General features: G+C 42.3%; 1 protein-coding gene across 3 annotated transcripts in view; it reads left to right on the top strand.

Annotated features, from left to right (window-relative positions):
• Window positions 1-15,715, top strand: part of KREMEN1 (kringle containing transmembrane protein 1) — a 72,313-nt gene that overhangs the window by 20,206 nt on the left and 36,392 nt on the right. For all 3 annotated transcript variants that reach the window (XM_021921429.2, XM_009217002.4, XM_017945204.3), the window contains exons 2-3: window positions 1,618-1,780; window positions 5,902-5,993. In XM_021921429.2, the coding sequence (XP_021777121.2) occupies window positions 1,618-1,780; window positions 5,902-5,993 (255 nt within the window). The remainder of the gene's footprint in view (window positions 1-1,617; window positions 1,781-5,901; window positions 5,994-15,715) is intronic.

Genomic DNA, 15,715 nt, shown 5'->3' with positions numbered 1-15,715 from the left:
TATCATAACACATGAGTGTTGTACCAGACATGATAAATTGCTAGGGTTGGCGGGGCATGGTGGCTCACACCTATAATTCGAGCACTTTGGGAGGCCCAGGTGGGCGGATCACTTGAGGTTGGGAGTTTGAGACCAGCCTGGCCAACATGGTGAAACCCTGTCTCTACTAAAAACACAAAATTAGCTGGGCATGGTGGAGGGTGCCTGTAATCCCTGTTACTAGGGAGGCCAAGGCAGGAGAATTGCTTGAACCTGGGAGGCAGAGGTTGCAGTGAGCTGAGATTGCGCCACTGCACTCCAGCCTGGGCAACAGAGTGAGACTCTATCTCAAAAAATAAAAATAATAAAAAATAAATTGCTAGGGTTTCCTGCACAGGTGGATGTTCAGATTATTTTGGCTATCCATAAAATGGTGCCATTCCAGACAAAACACAGGGCCTGGATGGTCGGAGGAAGGGGGTGCTGGAAGAGAGATGTTCTGTGTATAGATTGAAGTATTAAAAGAAATATCTTCCAGAATGCGTTCATGTTCTTCAGACGCTTAGACTGGAGAAGGCACATGGATGACAACAGGAGATGGTATTAAGAGTCTTTAATACTGGAAGTTATAGGTCAGTGCATGCCAGGAGAAGGAAAGAAATGCAGCTAAGAATGCTAGTGTAACTCCCCCAGATTGTCAGTTTTCTAGTGATATATCTTAAAGAAGTGTTTGAAGTGCTTCTATCTGTCAGTTTCAACTAAGCTAATTTTAAAAAGTTGTTCTTTGTACTGTGCCTGTCTCATGAACCTCTTCGAGTTTAATGCATGCAATATGTGGGTGAAAATCCTATCAGCCTCAGTCCCCATCCCCCAAAGTCTGAGAAGCAGATTTTAGAAACACATTGTTGCACCTGTGAGGATTTGTCATTTTATTAAATTGGACCTGAGACCATTTTCAATGTGCCTCATCAAAAGAATTTCAGAAAGAGGTGAGAGAAAATGCCAGCCCGGCCCTTCCTCCCTCAGGTTGATTGTCTGTTTTGTTGCACCTCTATCTCAAACAGCATGGGGAGGACTGTTCTTCATTACCAGGGAATGTGAGTCATTCCCAGATTTGTGTGATTGGGATTCCAAAGCATTGCTGTATCCGATGGTCTTATTAAATCCAAGTGTCAGTGCAGCTTTTCAGACTGTAGGGGAGAGCTCAGTTACAGCTGGTGACCTGGTTCTAGTTACCACACAGAGACACTGGCTAGAGCAGTGACCCCCTCCGAGTACCCAGAATTCCACATGGATGGCTGTTACCAACTGTTCCCAGATTTGGGGGTTTCCTGGTTCACTTCATGGGCTTCAGTACACTTAAACTCCCTGTTTATGTCCTAGTTGGGATCTGTATACTTTAGGGGAAAATGTTCTAGTGTCTGTAGACAAGCTAGTGCCAAGATTAGCCTAGCTTTTTAAGGGTACCTTGTTTCAGATTTGTTCAGCCCCAGAAGTGTTAACTGCACTGTGTCCAGGATCTAGCAAGACACTATCCATTTCCAACTTGGTCCAAACAAAACAAAACATCAACCAAAGAGGGAGGAAACTATGAATGTTGCCAGAAAATTAGTTTGCTCTGTCTTTTCTTTCTTCTAGAGTGTTTCACAGCCAATGGTGCGGATTATAGGGGAACACAGAACTGGACAGCACTACAAGGCGGGAAGCCATGTCTGTTTTGGAACGAGACTTTCCAGCATCCATACAACACTCTGAAATACCCCAACGGGGAGGGGGGCCTGGGTGAGCACAACTATTGCAGGTAAGATGGGACCACTCAGTACTTTAAAACAATAGATATATATCTGATCTCTTCTTCCAACCCCTTTCATCCCAGCTCACAACTAGGGAAAGTCTTTTGGCCAACTCAAGAGACTTATCTGTCAGTTTTTAAAATATTTCTTCCACACCTTACACACACACACACACAAATACACACAAATTTACCATTGTTTTCAACATGGGTTGCTTTAATGCTGGCTTTCAAAGCTCTGCTTTTCTGTCTGATCACTTCTTTGTCTCTTTTGAAGGGTTTTCTTAGTTAGCCCTACCACCAGTGGACAATACACAGTTAGCAGAGCAGCCTACGCTACTGAGAATGTTGTGGTCAAATAGCACCATCTGTGACCGAAAACCCCCTCTGCTTCTGAGCAAAGGAAGCTGCCTACATTATTCTACCTCCGGCCAGCCCAGGATAACCTTGCTCTGGGAACAGCTGTATCCATCAGATGTGTGCCATTTACTTCCTTTTAGTAGACTAAGGTGTTAACTTCGCTTTTCACCTCCTGTCTGACTCTAGCAGGGGATCTTAACCTGACATCCGTGGTGCTTCAAATGTGTATTCACAATTTCCTGGAGATGATCCATAGCTTTGATCAGCTTCTCAGAGTTATCTGTGATTGAAAGCAAATTCGGGATCACTGATATGTAGAGTCCAGAACAAAGATTGTAAGCACTTTTGGTTATACATTTGTGCCGCTTATGCCCAAGATCCTGGTAGTGAGACTCATGGTTCAGCAATGCATTGAATTTAATTATTAGTAGGACAGGTGCAAAGGCAGCCTCTTGAGCCATTGGGATAGGGGAAAATGATTGTTGAACTATACACCGTGTCCCCTGGTTCTATATACATTGGAATCTCAACCATGGCACTGTTGACACAGCTGAGCCAACATATATTTTCCTGTATTGTGTGGGCCACACTGTTTACCTTCTGCCATCTGCATACCTTTGCTAACACTCTAGGGCCCTTGTAGTTGTCTCAAAGTCACCAGGCCTTTAGTCTATGGTTTCTTTATCCCTATACCTTTGCCTATCTTGTATCAACTGACCATTCCCTCCTAGTTGCTATTGACTTATTTTGTTTGTTATAAAAGTGTTAAAAGCTTGTTCTTAAAAAAAAAAAAAACTTCTCAAACAGTACAAATATATGTTATTTAAATAGTTAGAGTTCCCCATTTTACCTATTTTCCCTGAAACCCTCCCCACCAAGTCCCAAGTCCCAGAGACAACCAATTTGGGTATTTGCCCCTTCAACATTTTGCTATCTGTTGTCTTTTATTGTTCAAGTTACACATGCTCATTAAATAATTCTTTTATATTTTATTTTCCAAGTTATACATGTTAATTTATCTTTTGCATAAATTAAAAAATTAGTCCCACCCCAATTTTTATTACCTTCCCATAGGTTTTCTATTCATAGGAATAGTTGGTTGGGTTGAGAAGAGTGTTTAGGAAGAGAGACAAGTATTTGGTTTTTGTTTTTCCATAGTTACTCATCTTCTTGTTCCACAGTGTCTCTTGGTAGTAGGCTGTTGGTTTATTCTATTGCTCTGTTGCTTCCTATCAAGCAAGTCTTCTCAGAAGAGCTCATGTTTTTAAGTCTGACTTTAAGGTAAATTTTAAGTTTCCAGTGAGGCCTAATTTATGTGAAAAATTTTTCTTTCGTGTGGATTAGCACCCACTTCTACGCACAGGCTCCTAGAAATGTACTGTAAACATCCATTAAGAGAGCAGTGAGAGCCAGGAGGGACCACCTTTCTCCTTAGCCCTGGTCAGCCATCAAATCAAACCCTCTCGTTTGATTTGATGGAATGCAGGAGACCTGAACTATTTAATACCAGTTTGTACTTTGGAAAAGGGAGGCTGAAATTGTTGATTATCACATCAAAGAGTCCAGGCCTTTTGTTTTAGCACTGCAGCAAAGTCAAGGATGAATTTGCTTGTTCTTTATTAAGCTATTCTGATGCTTTTCAATATGGTTTTGACATTGGTAATAAACAGTTTTCTAAGGGCTTTACCAAATAAATACATCAAAGCTGAACACTGAATAAAGGGAGGAAAATGACAGTAAACTACTGTTTAAAGAAGGGCTTTGTACAAGTTTTCCTACTTTGATTTCTCAGCTGACACCCGACACCATGTTTGTTTTGTGTGACTTTTTCAGACCCATCACATTAGAGATGTCTGAGAGTTGGCGAGTGATGGGAATGCACTTTTCTGGGCTCAAAGTAACTGGCTTAGAAGGGAAGGCAGAGACTGGGGAAGAGCAGAGTTGGTGCTGGCACCTGCCTTTGGGCACAAGAAACAAAAAGACGCTTTGTACTTTGGGAAAGCTTATCTTCTAGGATACACGATAGGCTTAGTCCACTGTGGCCTGATAGGGGTTACTCCCAGCTCCTGTTGCAGGATCTTTATGCCCATTTCCGGCCTAACCGGAGTGTCAGCTTTCCAGTGTTCTGAGTCTAAATAAAAGGGGCTTGGAAAGCAGTGAAGAGAGGTGAGGCTTTTCTGTGTGTCCAGTAGCCCCTGCCATTTTATTTATCTGCTTCAGTAGTGTTGCTTGTTATTGTTATGCCACCTATGAGTTGGAAAGACCTTAAAGCATATTTACTCCAGGCCATTCTCATTTAGAAATGTGAAATAGATCTTTAAAAATATTATCTCCATATCAGAAGTTGGTACCTCATGACAGGATCACAAGTTCTAGCTGAGACTGACGCAGTTTTCTTCAGTATTCTCTGAGGAGTCAGCATTTTGAGGAAGGAATAGCACCCATTTCTAGCAAATGTGAGCCTGATCCTAGTGAAAGCTTGTCAGTGGAGTCTTTATTTTATTTTTATTTTTATTTTTTAATTTTTGAGACAGAGTTTTGCTCTTGTTGCACCCAGACCAGTGGAGTCTTTATTAAGTGAATTCTATTTTACTGTTTAAAAATTACACCATTGGAATATTCAATATAGAGGAAATAAAATAAAACCAGAAAAGAAAAAAGTCGAAATCACCAATAGTTCCAGTGTCTAGAGACACTTTATAAGAGTTTGGTGTACATTCTTTCCTAAATAAGTCTTTTCAAAACATGGGATTAGGTCATCTATTGGGTTTTATAACTGCCTCTTCAAAAACACATCTAAGAAGACTAGGCATGGTGGCTCATGCCTGTAATCTCAGCACTTTGGAAGGCTGAGATGGGCGGATCACTTGAGGTCAGGAGTTGGAGACCAGACTGGCCAACATGGTGAAACCCCACCTCTACTAAAAACAAAAAAAACAAAAATTAGCCAGGCATGGCGGCGGGCACCTGTAGTCCCAGCTACTTGGGAGGCGTGAGGCAGGAGAATCGCTTGAGCCTGGGAGTTGGAGGTTGCAGTGAACCGAGATCACGCCACTGCACTCCAGCCCGAGTGACAGAGTGAGAGTCCGTCTCAAAAAAAAAAAAAGCCTCACAAGGCATTGTGAATATATTTGCAAATTAATAAGACTGGTCTCTATATCACATATTCCCTTCTATGGATATACAATTTATTTAACCAGTCCTTTGTTGTTGGATATTTGCTATTGCCACCTGTTTTTTTATATTATAAAAGTGTTTTGTTGAACATCTTTATAGATAAGATTTCCTTAGAATAAATTCCTAAAGAAGAAATTGCCAAGTGGGGGGCTTGCATATTTCTAGGTCCTTTGGCTCTAATTCCCAAATTGCTGCTCTGACCATTTGTGTCAGTTCACATATTCATCAGCAGCGCTGAGAGCCCCTATGCTCACTCAGCCTTGGAATCTCCACGTTCACATTCAAGGTGCCAGTGCTATTTGGCATGATGTGTGCAGTGGCCATTTGTCCTAGTTATACTACAGTGAATTTGCCTAAACATATATTACCTTTGCTCACTTCCCCCCAGACTCTGAAGTATCTGTCAGAACAGATATATTTGTTCTTGTAATATTACCATTTTTTCCCTTTGATGAGAGACAGCACTGAGATACAGACCAACTATTAGAGAGAATACAGAAGCTAAAGCATTTCCTTTTCTGTAAAACTGAAAAGCAATGAACCAGCTGAATTAAAACATCAGAAGTCATCAGTTTTGTCCTTTTCCCCAACAGAAACCCAGATGGAGACGTGAGCCCCTGGTGCTATGTGGCAGAGCACGAGGATGGTGTCTACTGGAAGTACTGTGAGATACCTGCTTGCCAGAGTAAGACTGTAATACCCAATATGATGGTTTACAGGACTGTGAACACTAAGAGTGCGGAGAGGGAGGCCCCTGCCAGAGTCAGGTAGTTAGGCTGGTGGATTTCATGGAGCATGTGAAAGGAGAAGCCCTCCTGGGCTGAGGATTTTCACTTCTCTTGTTGAGGCTTTTCAGGAATAGGAATGCTGATTTCCTTGGCACCTCATTCTAAAGGTATTCCCTTGATGGGTAAGCCCCATGAGAATTCCTACTTTTGGTTAATTTCTGATTCTTTCAGGGATAGAGAGGGCAACCGCTCAGATGCAGGCTAGGGGAAAAAGTATCTTGTACTTTTTGGAATGAACATCTTTATACATAGTGAAACTCAGTGATGGCACTACTTATTATTTGGATTTGAATAGGTCCCCAGAAGTGATATTTGGTAAATACCTTGTTAAATACCATACAAAGCTGATGTGGTAGTTCTTTTACCCACATTAGCCTAACATGTTCTACTGTTTATAATAATAACTCACAACCCAGTTTCTTCAACCTTTTACTAAAATGCCTGTTTTCTAACTGTTTCATTCATTTATTCCCTGGTTTTGTTTTGTTTTGTTTTGTTTTGTTTTGTTTTTTGAGACAGAGTCTTGCTGTGTCTCCAGGCTGGAGTGCTGTGATGCGATCTCAGCTCACTGCAACCTCCGCCTCCTGGGTTCAAGCGATTCTCCTGCCTCAGCTTCCTCAGTAGCTGGAACTACAGGCATGTGCCATCATGCCCAGATAATTTTTGTATTTTAGTAGAGATGGGGTTTCACCATGTTGGCCAGGATGGTCTCCATCCCCTGACCTCATGATCCAAAGTGCTGGGATTATAGGTGTGAGCCACCGCACCCGGCACCTGTATTCACTGTTTATTATATGCAAACTACAAAGACAATAGGATACGCTGACCTTCGGGAGTGTATGGTATAGGAGGAATCTTAAAAAGATACAGTCATGCACCACACAAAACAGACCACATATACAATGGTGGTCCCATATGGAGTATTTAAACTGATTGTTCAGTCAGTTACAGATCACACTTCTTTTTCTACTCTTCTTTCTTCCTTCTTTCTTCCCTTCTCACTACTGCACTTGACTAATCATTTTTTTTTTTTTGAGACAGAGTCTCACTCTGTTGCCCAGGCTGGAGTGCAGTGGTGCCATCTCGGCTCACTGCAACCTCCACCTCCTGGGTTCAAGGGATTCTTCTGCCTCAGCCTCCCAAGTAGCTGGGATTACAGGCATGTGCCACCACGCCTGGCTAATTTTGTATTTTTAGTAGGGATGGGGTTTCTCCATGTGGTCAGGCTGGTCTTGAGTTCCTGACTTCAGGTGATCTGCCCGCCTTGGCCTCCCAAAGTGCTGGGATTACAGGCATGGACTAGTCTTTATATATGTGTATAAAGATTATAATGGAGCTGAAAAATTTCTGTTGCCTACTGATGTTATAGTGCAACACGTTACTCATGTGTTTGTGGTGATGCTGGTACAAATAAACCCACTGTACTTCCAGTCACACAGAAGTATAACATACAATTATGTATAGTACATACTTGATAATGATAGTAAACAGCTGTGTTACTGGTTTATGTATTTACTATACTATATTTTTACGATTATTTTAGAGTATATTCCTTCTACTTATTAAAAAAGTAGTTAACTGTGAAACAGCCTCCGGCAGGTCCTTCAGGAGGTATTCCAGAAGAAGGCATTGTTTTCACAGGAGATGACAGCTCCATGTGTGTTATTGTCCCCTTCCAGTGGGACAAAATGTGGAGGTGGAAGACAGTGATACTGATGATCCTGACCTTGTGTGGCCTAGGTTATTGTGTGTGTTTGTGTCTTAGTTTTCAACAAAAAAGTTTAAAAAGTAAACGAAAGTAAAACATTTAAAAAATATAATTAAAAAAACTTATAGAAGAAGGATATAAAGGCTGGGCACGTTGGCTCACACCTGTAATCCCAGCACTTTGGGAGGCTGAAGCGGGCAGATCACTTGAAGCCAGGAGTTCCAGACCAGCTTGGCCAACATAGTAAAACCCCATCTCTACTAAAAACACAAAAATTAGCCAGATTTGGTGGCATGCACCTGTAATCCCAGGTACTTGGGAGGCTGAGCAACAAGAATCACTTGAACCTGGGAGGCAAAGATTGCATTGAGCCGAGATCATGCCACTGCACTCCAGTCTGGCCAACGCAAGAGTCTGTTTCAAAAAAAAAAAAGAAAAAAGAAAAAGAAGGATATAAAGAAAGGAAGAAAATATTTTTGTACAGCTATACAATGTGTGTTGTAAGCTAAGTGTTATTATGAAATAGTCAAAATGCTAAAGTAATTAAAAAGTTTATAAAGTAAAAAAGTTACAGTAGCTAAGGTTAATTTATTATTCAAGAAAAATAGTTTTTAATGAATTTAGTGTAGCCTAAATGTTCAGTGTTTATAAAGTCTACAGTAATGTACAGCAATGTCCTAGGCCTTCACATTCACTCACCACTCACTCACTGACTCACCCAGAGCAACTTGCAGTCCTGCAGGCTCCATTCATGGCAAGTGCCATGATACAGGTAAACGAATTTTTATCTCGAATTTTTATCTCGTATACAGTATTTGTACTGTACCTTTTCTATGTTTAGATATGCTTAGATACATAAGTACTTACCATTATGTTACAGTTGCCTACGGTATTCAGTACAGTAACATGCTGCTCAGATTTGTAGCCTAGGAGTGACAGGCTATCCCATTATAGACTAGGTGTGTAGTAGGCTATCCCATCTCAGTTTGTGCAAGTGCACTCTATTATGGTCACACAACAACAAAATTATATGACCATGCAGTTCTCAGAACGAATCCTTGCCTAAGAGATACATGACTGTACTTTTAGACAAGGTAGAGAAAATACTGTGTGTAGAAAGCTCTTGCAGAAGGTTTGAACCACAGAAACTAAAGGAAGATCTGGTTCTATAAGGAGTCTATTAATGTAGTATATATAATGTATTTTAAAATATGCCAAAAGAGCTCAGTGCCTAGAGCTGAAGAAAAAGACAGTGCGTTCATAACATTCTATCTGGGTTATTTTTTTTCTTATTATTTAAACCTACCCTTTGCCTTGCCATCTTTCTCACCTCTCAGGTCAGGAGGCTTGTATATGGGACCTGGGAACCCTTTCACTAGTACCTGGAATAACATCTGAATTCTGAGGCCTTCAGGGGGAAAGGCAGCCCCCTACCAGTGCTGCAGACATAGTGCTCACCTTTTGTAATTTAAACGCCCAGATGTCAACACTGCCTGGCAGTTCAGGCTTAGCTTCACTGTCCTTCCAACCTGAGTGTGCCTTCTTCCAGTCCCCAAATTGAGAAAACAGTAAAGACCAGAAGAATGGGCTTTTGCTCAGTCTGCTTAATCAAATTTTTAAAATGAAAAACATCTCATTTGCCTCTAGTTATGTAAAGAAGAAAGAGGCAGAGGGAGAGGAAAGCAGATTTTCCTCGGTCCATTTGTTCAACACAAAGATAGTCTTTTAGTACCAGCCTGTGTCATTCTCTTGGGAGTGGTAAAGAGGGGGTTTCAATCTGGGCACTTTTATTTGGAAAGATAATCTTCGACTTGTATTTCTAAAATATAATCTGGGCCAATAGGAGCTGATTCATGTGGTCATTGAAAGCAGGTTCCAGAAGAGATAATTATAACAAAATGCTATAAACCACTTAGTATGCGTCTAATTTGTAATATTTACCAGATATGCTTTACTGTTCCAAAAAAGGAAAATTAAATATTATTTCAATTTTTCTGTGGCCCCTTGATAACCCTCTAAAATCTCTAAAGCTAGCCTTGAGTTGGTCTGGGCAGAGATTTGTAGAAGTTGGGAATGAGAGCTCTATAGTACCTGGTTTCTGGGGATAGAGGGTGGGTGGTGTCTGGCTTTGGTTCTTTGGAAAACCCTTCAGTTTACCCTGTGGGGACCAGGGCTTCCCATCAGGCTGGACCTCAGACATAGTGTCTGGCAGCATATTGTGCTTCCAGTGTGTCTGATTAACATAGTTGAGCAAAATCTCTTGTGTAGTTTGTAGCAAGAGACGTTGGTAATTGCCTGGCGGATTTAACAGAGATACAACCTGCCTATTTTAGGCCACTTTTGCCCTATTTCTGGATGTGGAGTCACAATTTTCATGAATAATACTAAACCTCTGCATGAAGCCTGCTATTCATGATTAGCATTGAACTTGTCATACAGAAAAAGGCCTGTGACATGATCAGATTCCTGGAAAGTTCATATCTGAATATAACAGACCCAGCAGGAGCCAGGGAGAATGAATATTTAGGGACAAAGCAGAATCTGGCTGAATGGTGGGCCATTGTGTGGAAACCAGATCTCTGCCCCTTGGTGTGTTATGTGTAGAGCTACAACAAGCAGGAGGCAGACCTGAAGTACGACTCAAATGGGAGCAGAGAGAAATCTGAACTGCTCTTGACCTGCAGAGCACGGAACAGAACTTACCGTTAAAAGAACAACTCAGAGGTAATTGGATTTGCCCCTGAAACTGCTTCTGCCAGTATGTTTCTCAGAAACCCTAAGTTCTTATTGCAGCCAGGAGAAATTCAGACTTCAAAAGCAAATTCCAATGCCATCGGGTTTAACGTGTCTCTAGATCCTACACTTTAGATCTCTAAGGCCTGTTGGTTTGACTATTGAGAACTGTCTTGTTTGCTGAAAAACATTCCCCCAATTTCTACAAATCCAGCCATAAAAATTCATCTTTTAATTAGGGACATTTGAATACAGACGAGTATTAGATTATATTAAGGAATTACTGTCAATTTTATTAGCTACGATAATGGCATGGTGGTTAAGTCCTTTAAAATTACAGATACTGAAATATTTGTGGTTGAAATGACATAATATTTGGGATTTGTTTTAAAACAATCCAGCCCCCCAAAGAGTGACTAGGTGGGGGTGAGGGAAATAGATGAAACAAGAATGGTTTTTAAAAAAGTGGATATTCGTCGATGCTGGGTGATGGGTTCATTATTCTTTCCCACTTTTGTGTATATTTGAAACTTTGCATAATAAAAAGATAAAATTTAAAATTATTTTATAATATTTTAAAGAGTACATAAACACAGCATCCTGAGTATCTAGATTCAAATATGTAACATGATTAACCTAAATTGTAGTACTTTTTTTTTTTTTTTGAGACAGAGTCTTGCCGTGTCACACAGGTTGGAGAGAAGTGGTGAAATCTTGGCTCATTGCAGCGTCTACCTCTTAGGCTCTAGCGGTCGTCCCACCTCAGCCTCCTGAGTAGCTAGGACTACAGGCACATGCCATCACAGCTGGATAATTTGTGTATTTTTTGTAGAGACAGGGTTTTGCCATGTTCCCCTAGCCGGTCTCGTACTCCCGGGCTCAGCAATCCTCCTGCCTTGGCCTCCCAAATTGCTGGGATTACAGGAATGAGCCACCGCGCCCAGCCAATTGTAATACTTTTACACATAGCCCACAAGTATCTGACATCATTGTTAAAGTTAGTTATTAAAGTTTTAGTTATTAAACTTGTTAAAACTATTAGTTATTTAAAGTTATTAAAACTATTAATTATTGAGGTTAAAGTTAGTAAATAAAGTTTAAAAATCACAAGAACTTGGCTGGGTGCAGTGGCTCACGCCTGTAATCCCAGCACTTTGGGAGGCCAAGGTGGGCAGATCACCTGAGGTCAGGAGTTCAAAACTAGCCTGGCTAACATGGCGAAACCCCATCTCCACTAAAGATACAAAAGTAAACCGGGCGTGGTGGTGCACATCTGTAGTCCCAGCTACTCAGGAGGCTGAGGCAGGAGAATCACTTGAACCTGGGAGGCAGCAGTTGCAGTGAGCTGAGATGGTGCCATTGCACTACAGCCTGGATGACAGAGCGAGACTCCATCTCAAAAAATAAATAAAATCACAAGAGCTTTAGACATATTTTGAAGTTATTAGTTGTGTCAAATGACACTTCTTAAGCTCTGACCATCTGTCAGACCTTGTACAAAATGGGGTCACAAAGATAGTGTGTTCTGCAGCCTGTGGGGAATCCTCAGTCTGAGACCGAAGACAGACACATGAACAGATAAGCATATGCAAAATATTCTATAATAAGTGAGGTGAGCAAAAGTTGGGAGCACCCAGGAGGGCCATCTGTTTGGCATGGTAGGGAGGCAGGTGCTACTGTCTGTTGAAGAGGGCTTCTGGAAAGAGTGGGGTCTTAGTTTAGGTCTTCTCTACTTTAAAGTACATCCAGTCACCTGGGATCTTATTAAAATACAGATTTTTTTTTTTTTTTTTTTTTTGAAACGGAGTCTGGCTCTGTCTCCCAGGCTGTAGTGCAGTGGCGCAATCTTGGCTCACTGCAAGCTCCACCTCCCGGGTTCATGCCATAAAATACAGATTCTTATCAGTAGGTCTAGAACAGGCCTGTTACATTTCTAACAAGGTTCTGGGATGCCAGAGCTGCAGGACTACACTTTAAGGAGCAAGGTTCTAGATGTTAGGGCTGGGTGGGGTGGGGGTAGTGAGGGCATTGGAGGCAAAGGGAACAGTTTGCACCTATGCATGTACGTGTGCGTGCACACACACACACACATACACACACACGTGCACTGATGAATTCCAAGCAAGTTGGTGTTGCTGAAACATAAATTTTAAGAAGAAGAGGGCAGGAGATGAGGTCTGAGAAGCAGACAGGGCTAGATGATGTCAGGTCTTATGGTCTGGGCATGAAGCCTGGACCTGATCCAGGAAGATGGTGATGAAGCTGAGGTGAGGGCTGAGTGTCTGAAGGAGACATTTCTCCATAGTTCCTTAAACCTCTGTATTAGGGATTTGGGTCAAGATTTCCCACTTTTAACCTATGATAAGTTCTTTAGTGATTGTATCATTTGCACAGATCAGCCCTAAGAGGATGCCAGCAGTCGCACCTCTGCAATACATGTGGAACCTTAGGTCCATCTCAGCTGGTGACCTCACCAGCTCAGCTTTCTTTTAACTAACTAATACCTGGACTTGTTAAAAATAGATTTAAAGTAGATTTCAGATGTTAGTGTTTGTCTTACAAAAGTCAGCCCAAAAAATAGGATGTGAAAGCTTCCTATTATCCCTGATAAGAGTTTTTAAAACTGTGTTAGAGTTTGAGTAAAAAGCCAAGGGCGCTGCGGCAGTGGTGGTCAAGGCAGTTTCTCAATTATAGAAAATGTTTTGTTTCTGTCAGCACTTTCTGTGTTTTAATGTCAGCACTGCTTTCTAGTATGTTTCAGCTATTGCTGAGTGCCTACTATGTACAAAAAGCACTTATATTCATTCACATTATCTCTTTTTTTTTTTTTTTTGAGACAGAGTCTCGCTCTGTCACCCAGGCTGGAGTGCAGTGGTGTGATCTCGGCTCACTGCAAGCTCCACCTCCCCGGTTCACACTATTCTCCTGCCTCAGCCTCCCGAGTAGCTGGGACTCCAGGCGCCCGCCACCACGCCCAGCTAATTTTTTTGTGTGTTTTTAATAGAGATAGGGTTTCACCTTGTTAGCCAAGATGGTCTCAATCTCCTGACCTCGTGATCCGACTGCCTCGGCCTCCCAACACATTATCTTGTTTAACCTTTTCAACAATCCCATGAAGCAGATGGCATGTCTACTCTCCCGCCTCCATTTCTCAGATAAGAAAATTGAGCCTAGATAGTTAAGTGATTTGATGAGGATTACAGTCTGAGTCAAACAGGATTTTTGACTAGGATTCCTGATAGCAAGACCAGTGCCTTTTCCTTCTAGCACTTCAGAATAGTCCTATTTCCTTTATTTCCTTGAAAACAGGGGCTCTGGGATGGATTTGGGCTACTGTTGAGGTCATTCTTCAGAATTTTCTTTGTGAATTGTTTGGAAATTAAAGTTTGAAATTCTGATAGTATGGTGAATTATTAAGATTGCTTTTGTGACATTGTGGAAACCAAAGGATTAACTCAGTGGCGACAGAGGGTCTGCAGTTCATGCTGTTAGCTCTAAGTCATTTTCTTTTCTTCTTTGGCTTTGGGAAATCCCAAGCCCCAGGAGTAATGCAGGCTGAGATGGGATCCGAGAAGCATTTGCTGCCCAGCAGAGCCACTCTGCAGTATGCTGGGCTATCTCTGTGGGTGTTCCCAGACCAGCTGTTCTCAGCTAGGAAAGGGCTCCCCTGGGGTTGGACCTACTGCACAAAACAGTTCATCAGCAGCTTTGTGTGGGCCTTAGGTTATCCCCCAATACCATGTCTTCACTGCTGTGGGCTGAAGTTCACCTCCTCTAAAATGACGCATCCCTGTGTACCATTTATACTTTTTTTTTTAAGACGGAGTCTCGCTCTGCCGCCCCGGCTAGGGTGCAGTGGCGCCATCTCGGCTCACTGCAAGCTCCGCCTCTCGGGTTCGCGCTATTCTCCTGCCTCAGCCTCCCAAGTAGCTGGGACTACAGGCGCCCGCCACCACGCCCGGCTAATTTTTTTGGTATTTTTTAAGTAGAGACGGGGTTTCACCATGTTAGCCAGGATGGTCTTGATCTCCTGACCTCGTGATCTGCCTGCCTCGGCCTCCCAAAGTGCTGGGATTACAGGCGTGAGCCACCGCACCCGGCCTACTTTTTTTTTTTTTTTTTTTTTTTTTTTGAGACAGAGTTTTGCTCTTGCTGCCGAGGCTGGAGTGCAGTGGCGTGATCTCAGCTCACTGCAACCTCTGCCTTCTGGTTTCAAGAGATTCTCCTGCCTCAGCCTCCCAAGTAGCTGGGATTACAGGTGTCCACCACTACACCCAGCTAATTTTTGTATTTTTAGTAGAGACGGGGGTTCATCATGTTTTCCTGGCTGGTCTTGAACTTCTGACCTTGTGATTCGCCCGCCTCAGCTTCCCAAAGTGCTGGGATTACAGGCAGGAGCCACCACACCTGGCTGTGTACCAGCTTTACAGCTAAAATGAAAATTCCAACTTTTGTTGATAGCCAAAGCAATATTGAAATGAATATTAATAGGCCAGGCGAGGTGGCTCATGCTTATAATCACAGCACTTTGGGAGACTAAGGCGGGAGGATCGCTAGAGCCAAGGAGTTCAAGTTCAAGACTAGCCTAGGCAACATAGGGAGACCCTATCTTTACAGAAAACTTAAAAATTCACCAGGTGTTGTAGCATGTGCCTATGATCCCAGCTACTCAGGAGGATCGCTTGAGCTCAGGAGGTTGAGGCTGAGCTCGTATCACAGGCACCCTTGTTTTACTTGATTGTACTTATATTTGTGGGGGAGTGCTGATGGAATTTATGGAAGCTTTACCTCTTCAAGCCTTTCCCTGGTAACCACTAAAAAGAGCCATGTATTTCAACAATCTTCCCCACACCTAGCACAGTGGAGAGTGTATTAATGCTTGCTAAGTATTCTTTCTTGGCTGGGTATGGTGGCTCATGCCTGTAATCCCAACACTTTGGGAGGCTAAGATGGGCAGATTGCTTGAGCCCACGAGTTTGAGACCAGCATGGGCAATGTGGTGAAACCCCATCTCTACCAAAAATACACAAATTAGCCAGGTATAGTGGGCACGTGCCTGTAGTCCAGCTACTCAGGAGGCTAAGGCAGAAGAATCGCTTGAGCCCAGAAGGCAGAGGTTGTGGTAAGCCTAGATTGTGCCATTGCACTTTAGTCTGGGCGATGAGAGTGAAACCCTGT

Source organism: Papio anubis, chromosome 16 (assembly GCF_008728515.1).
Source record: "Papio anubis isolate 15944 chromosome 16, Panubis1.0, whole genome shotgun sequence".
NCBI classification, from domain to species: domain Eukaryota; kingdom Metazoa; phylum Chordata; class Mammalia; order Primates; family Cercopithecidae; genus Papio; species Papio anubis.
This window is presented reverse-complemented; position numbering and strand designations above follow the sequence as displayed.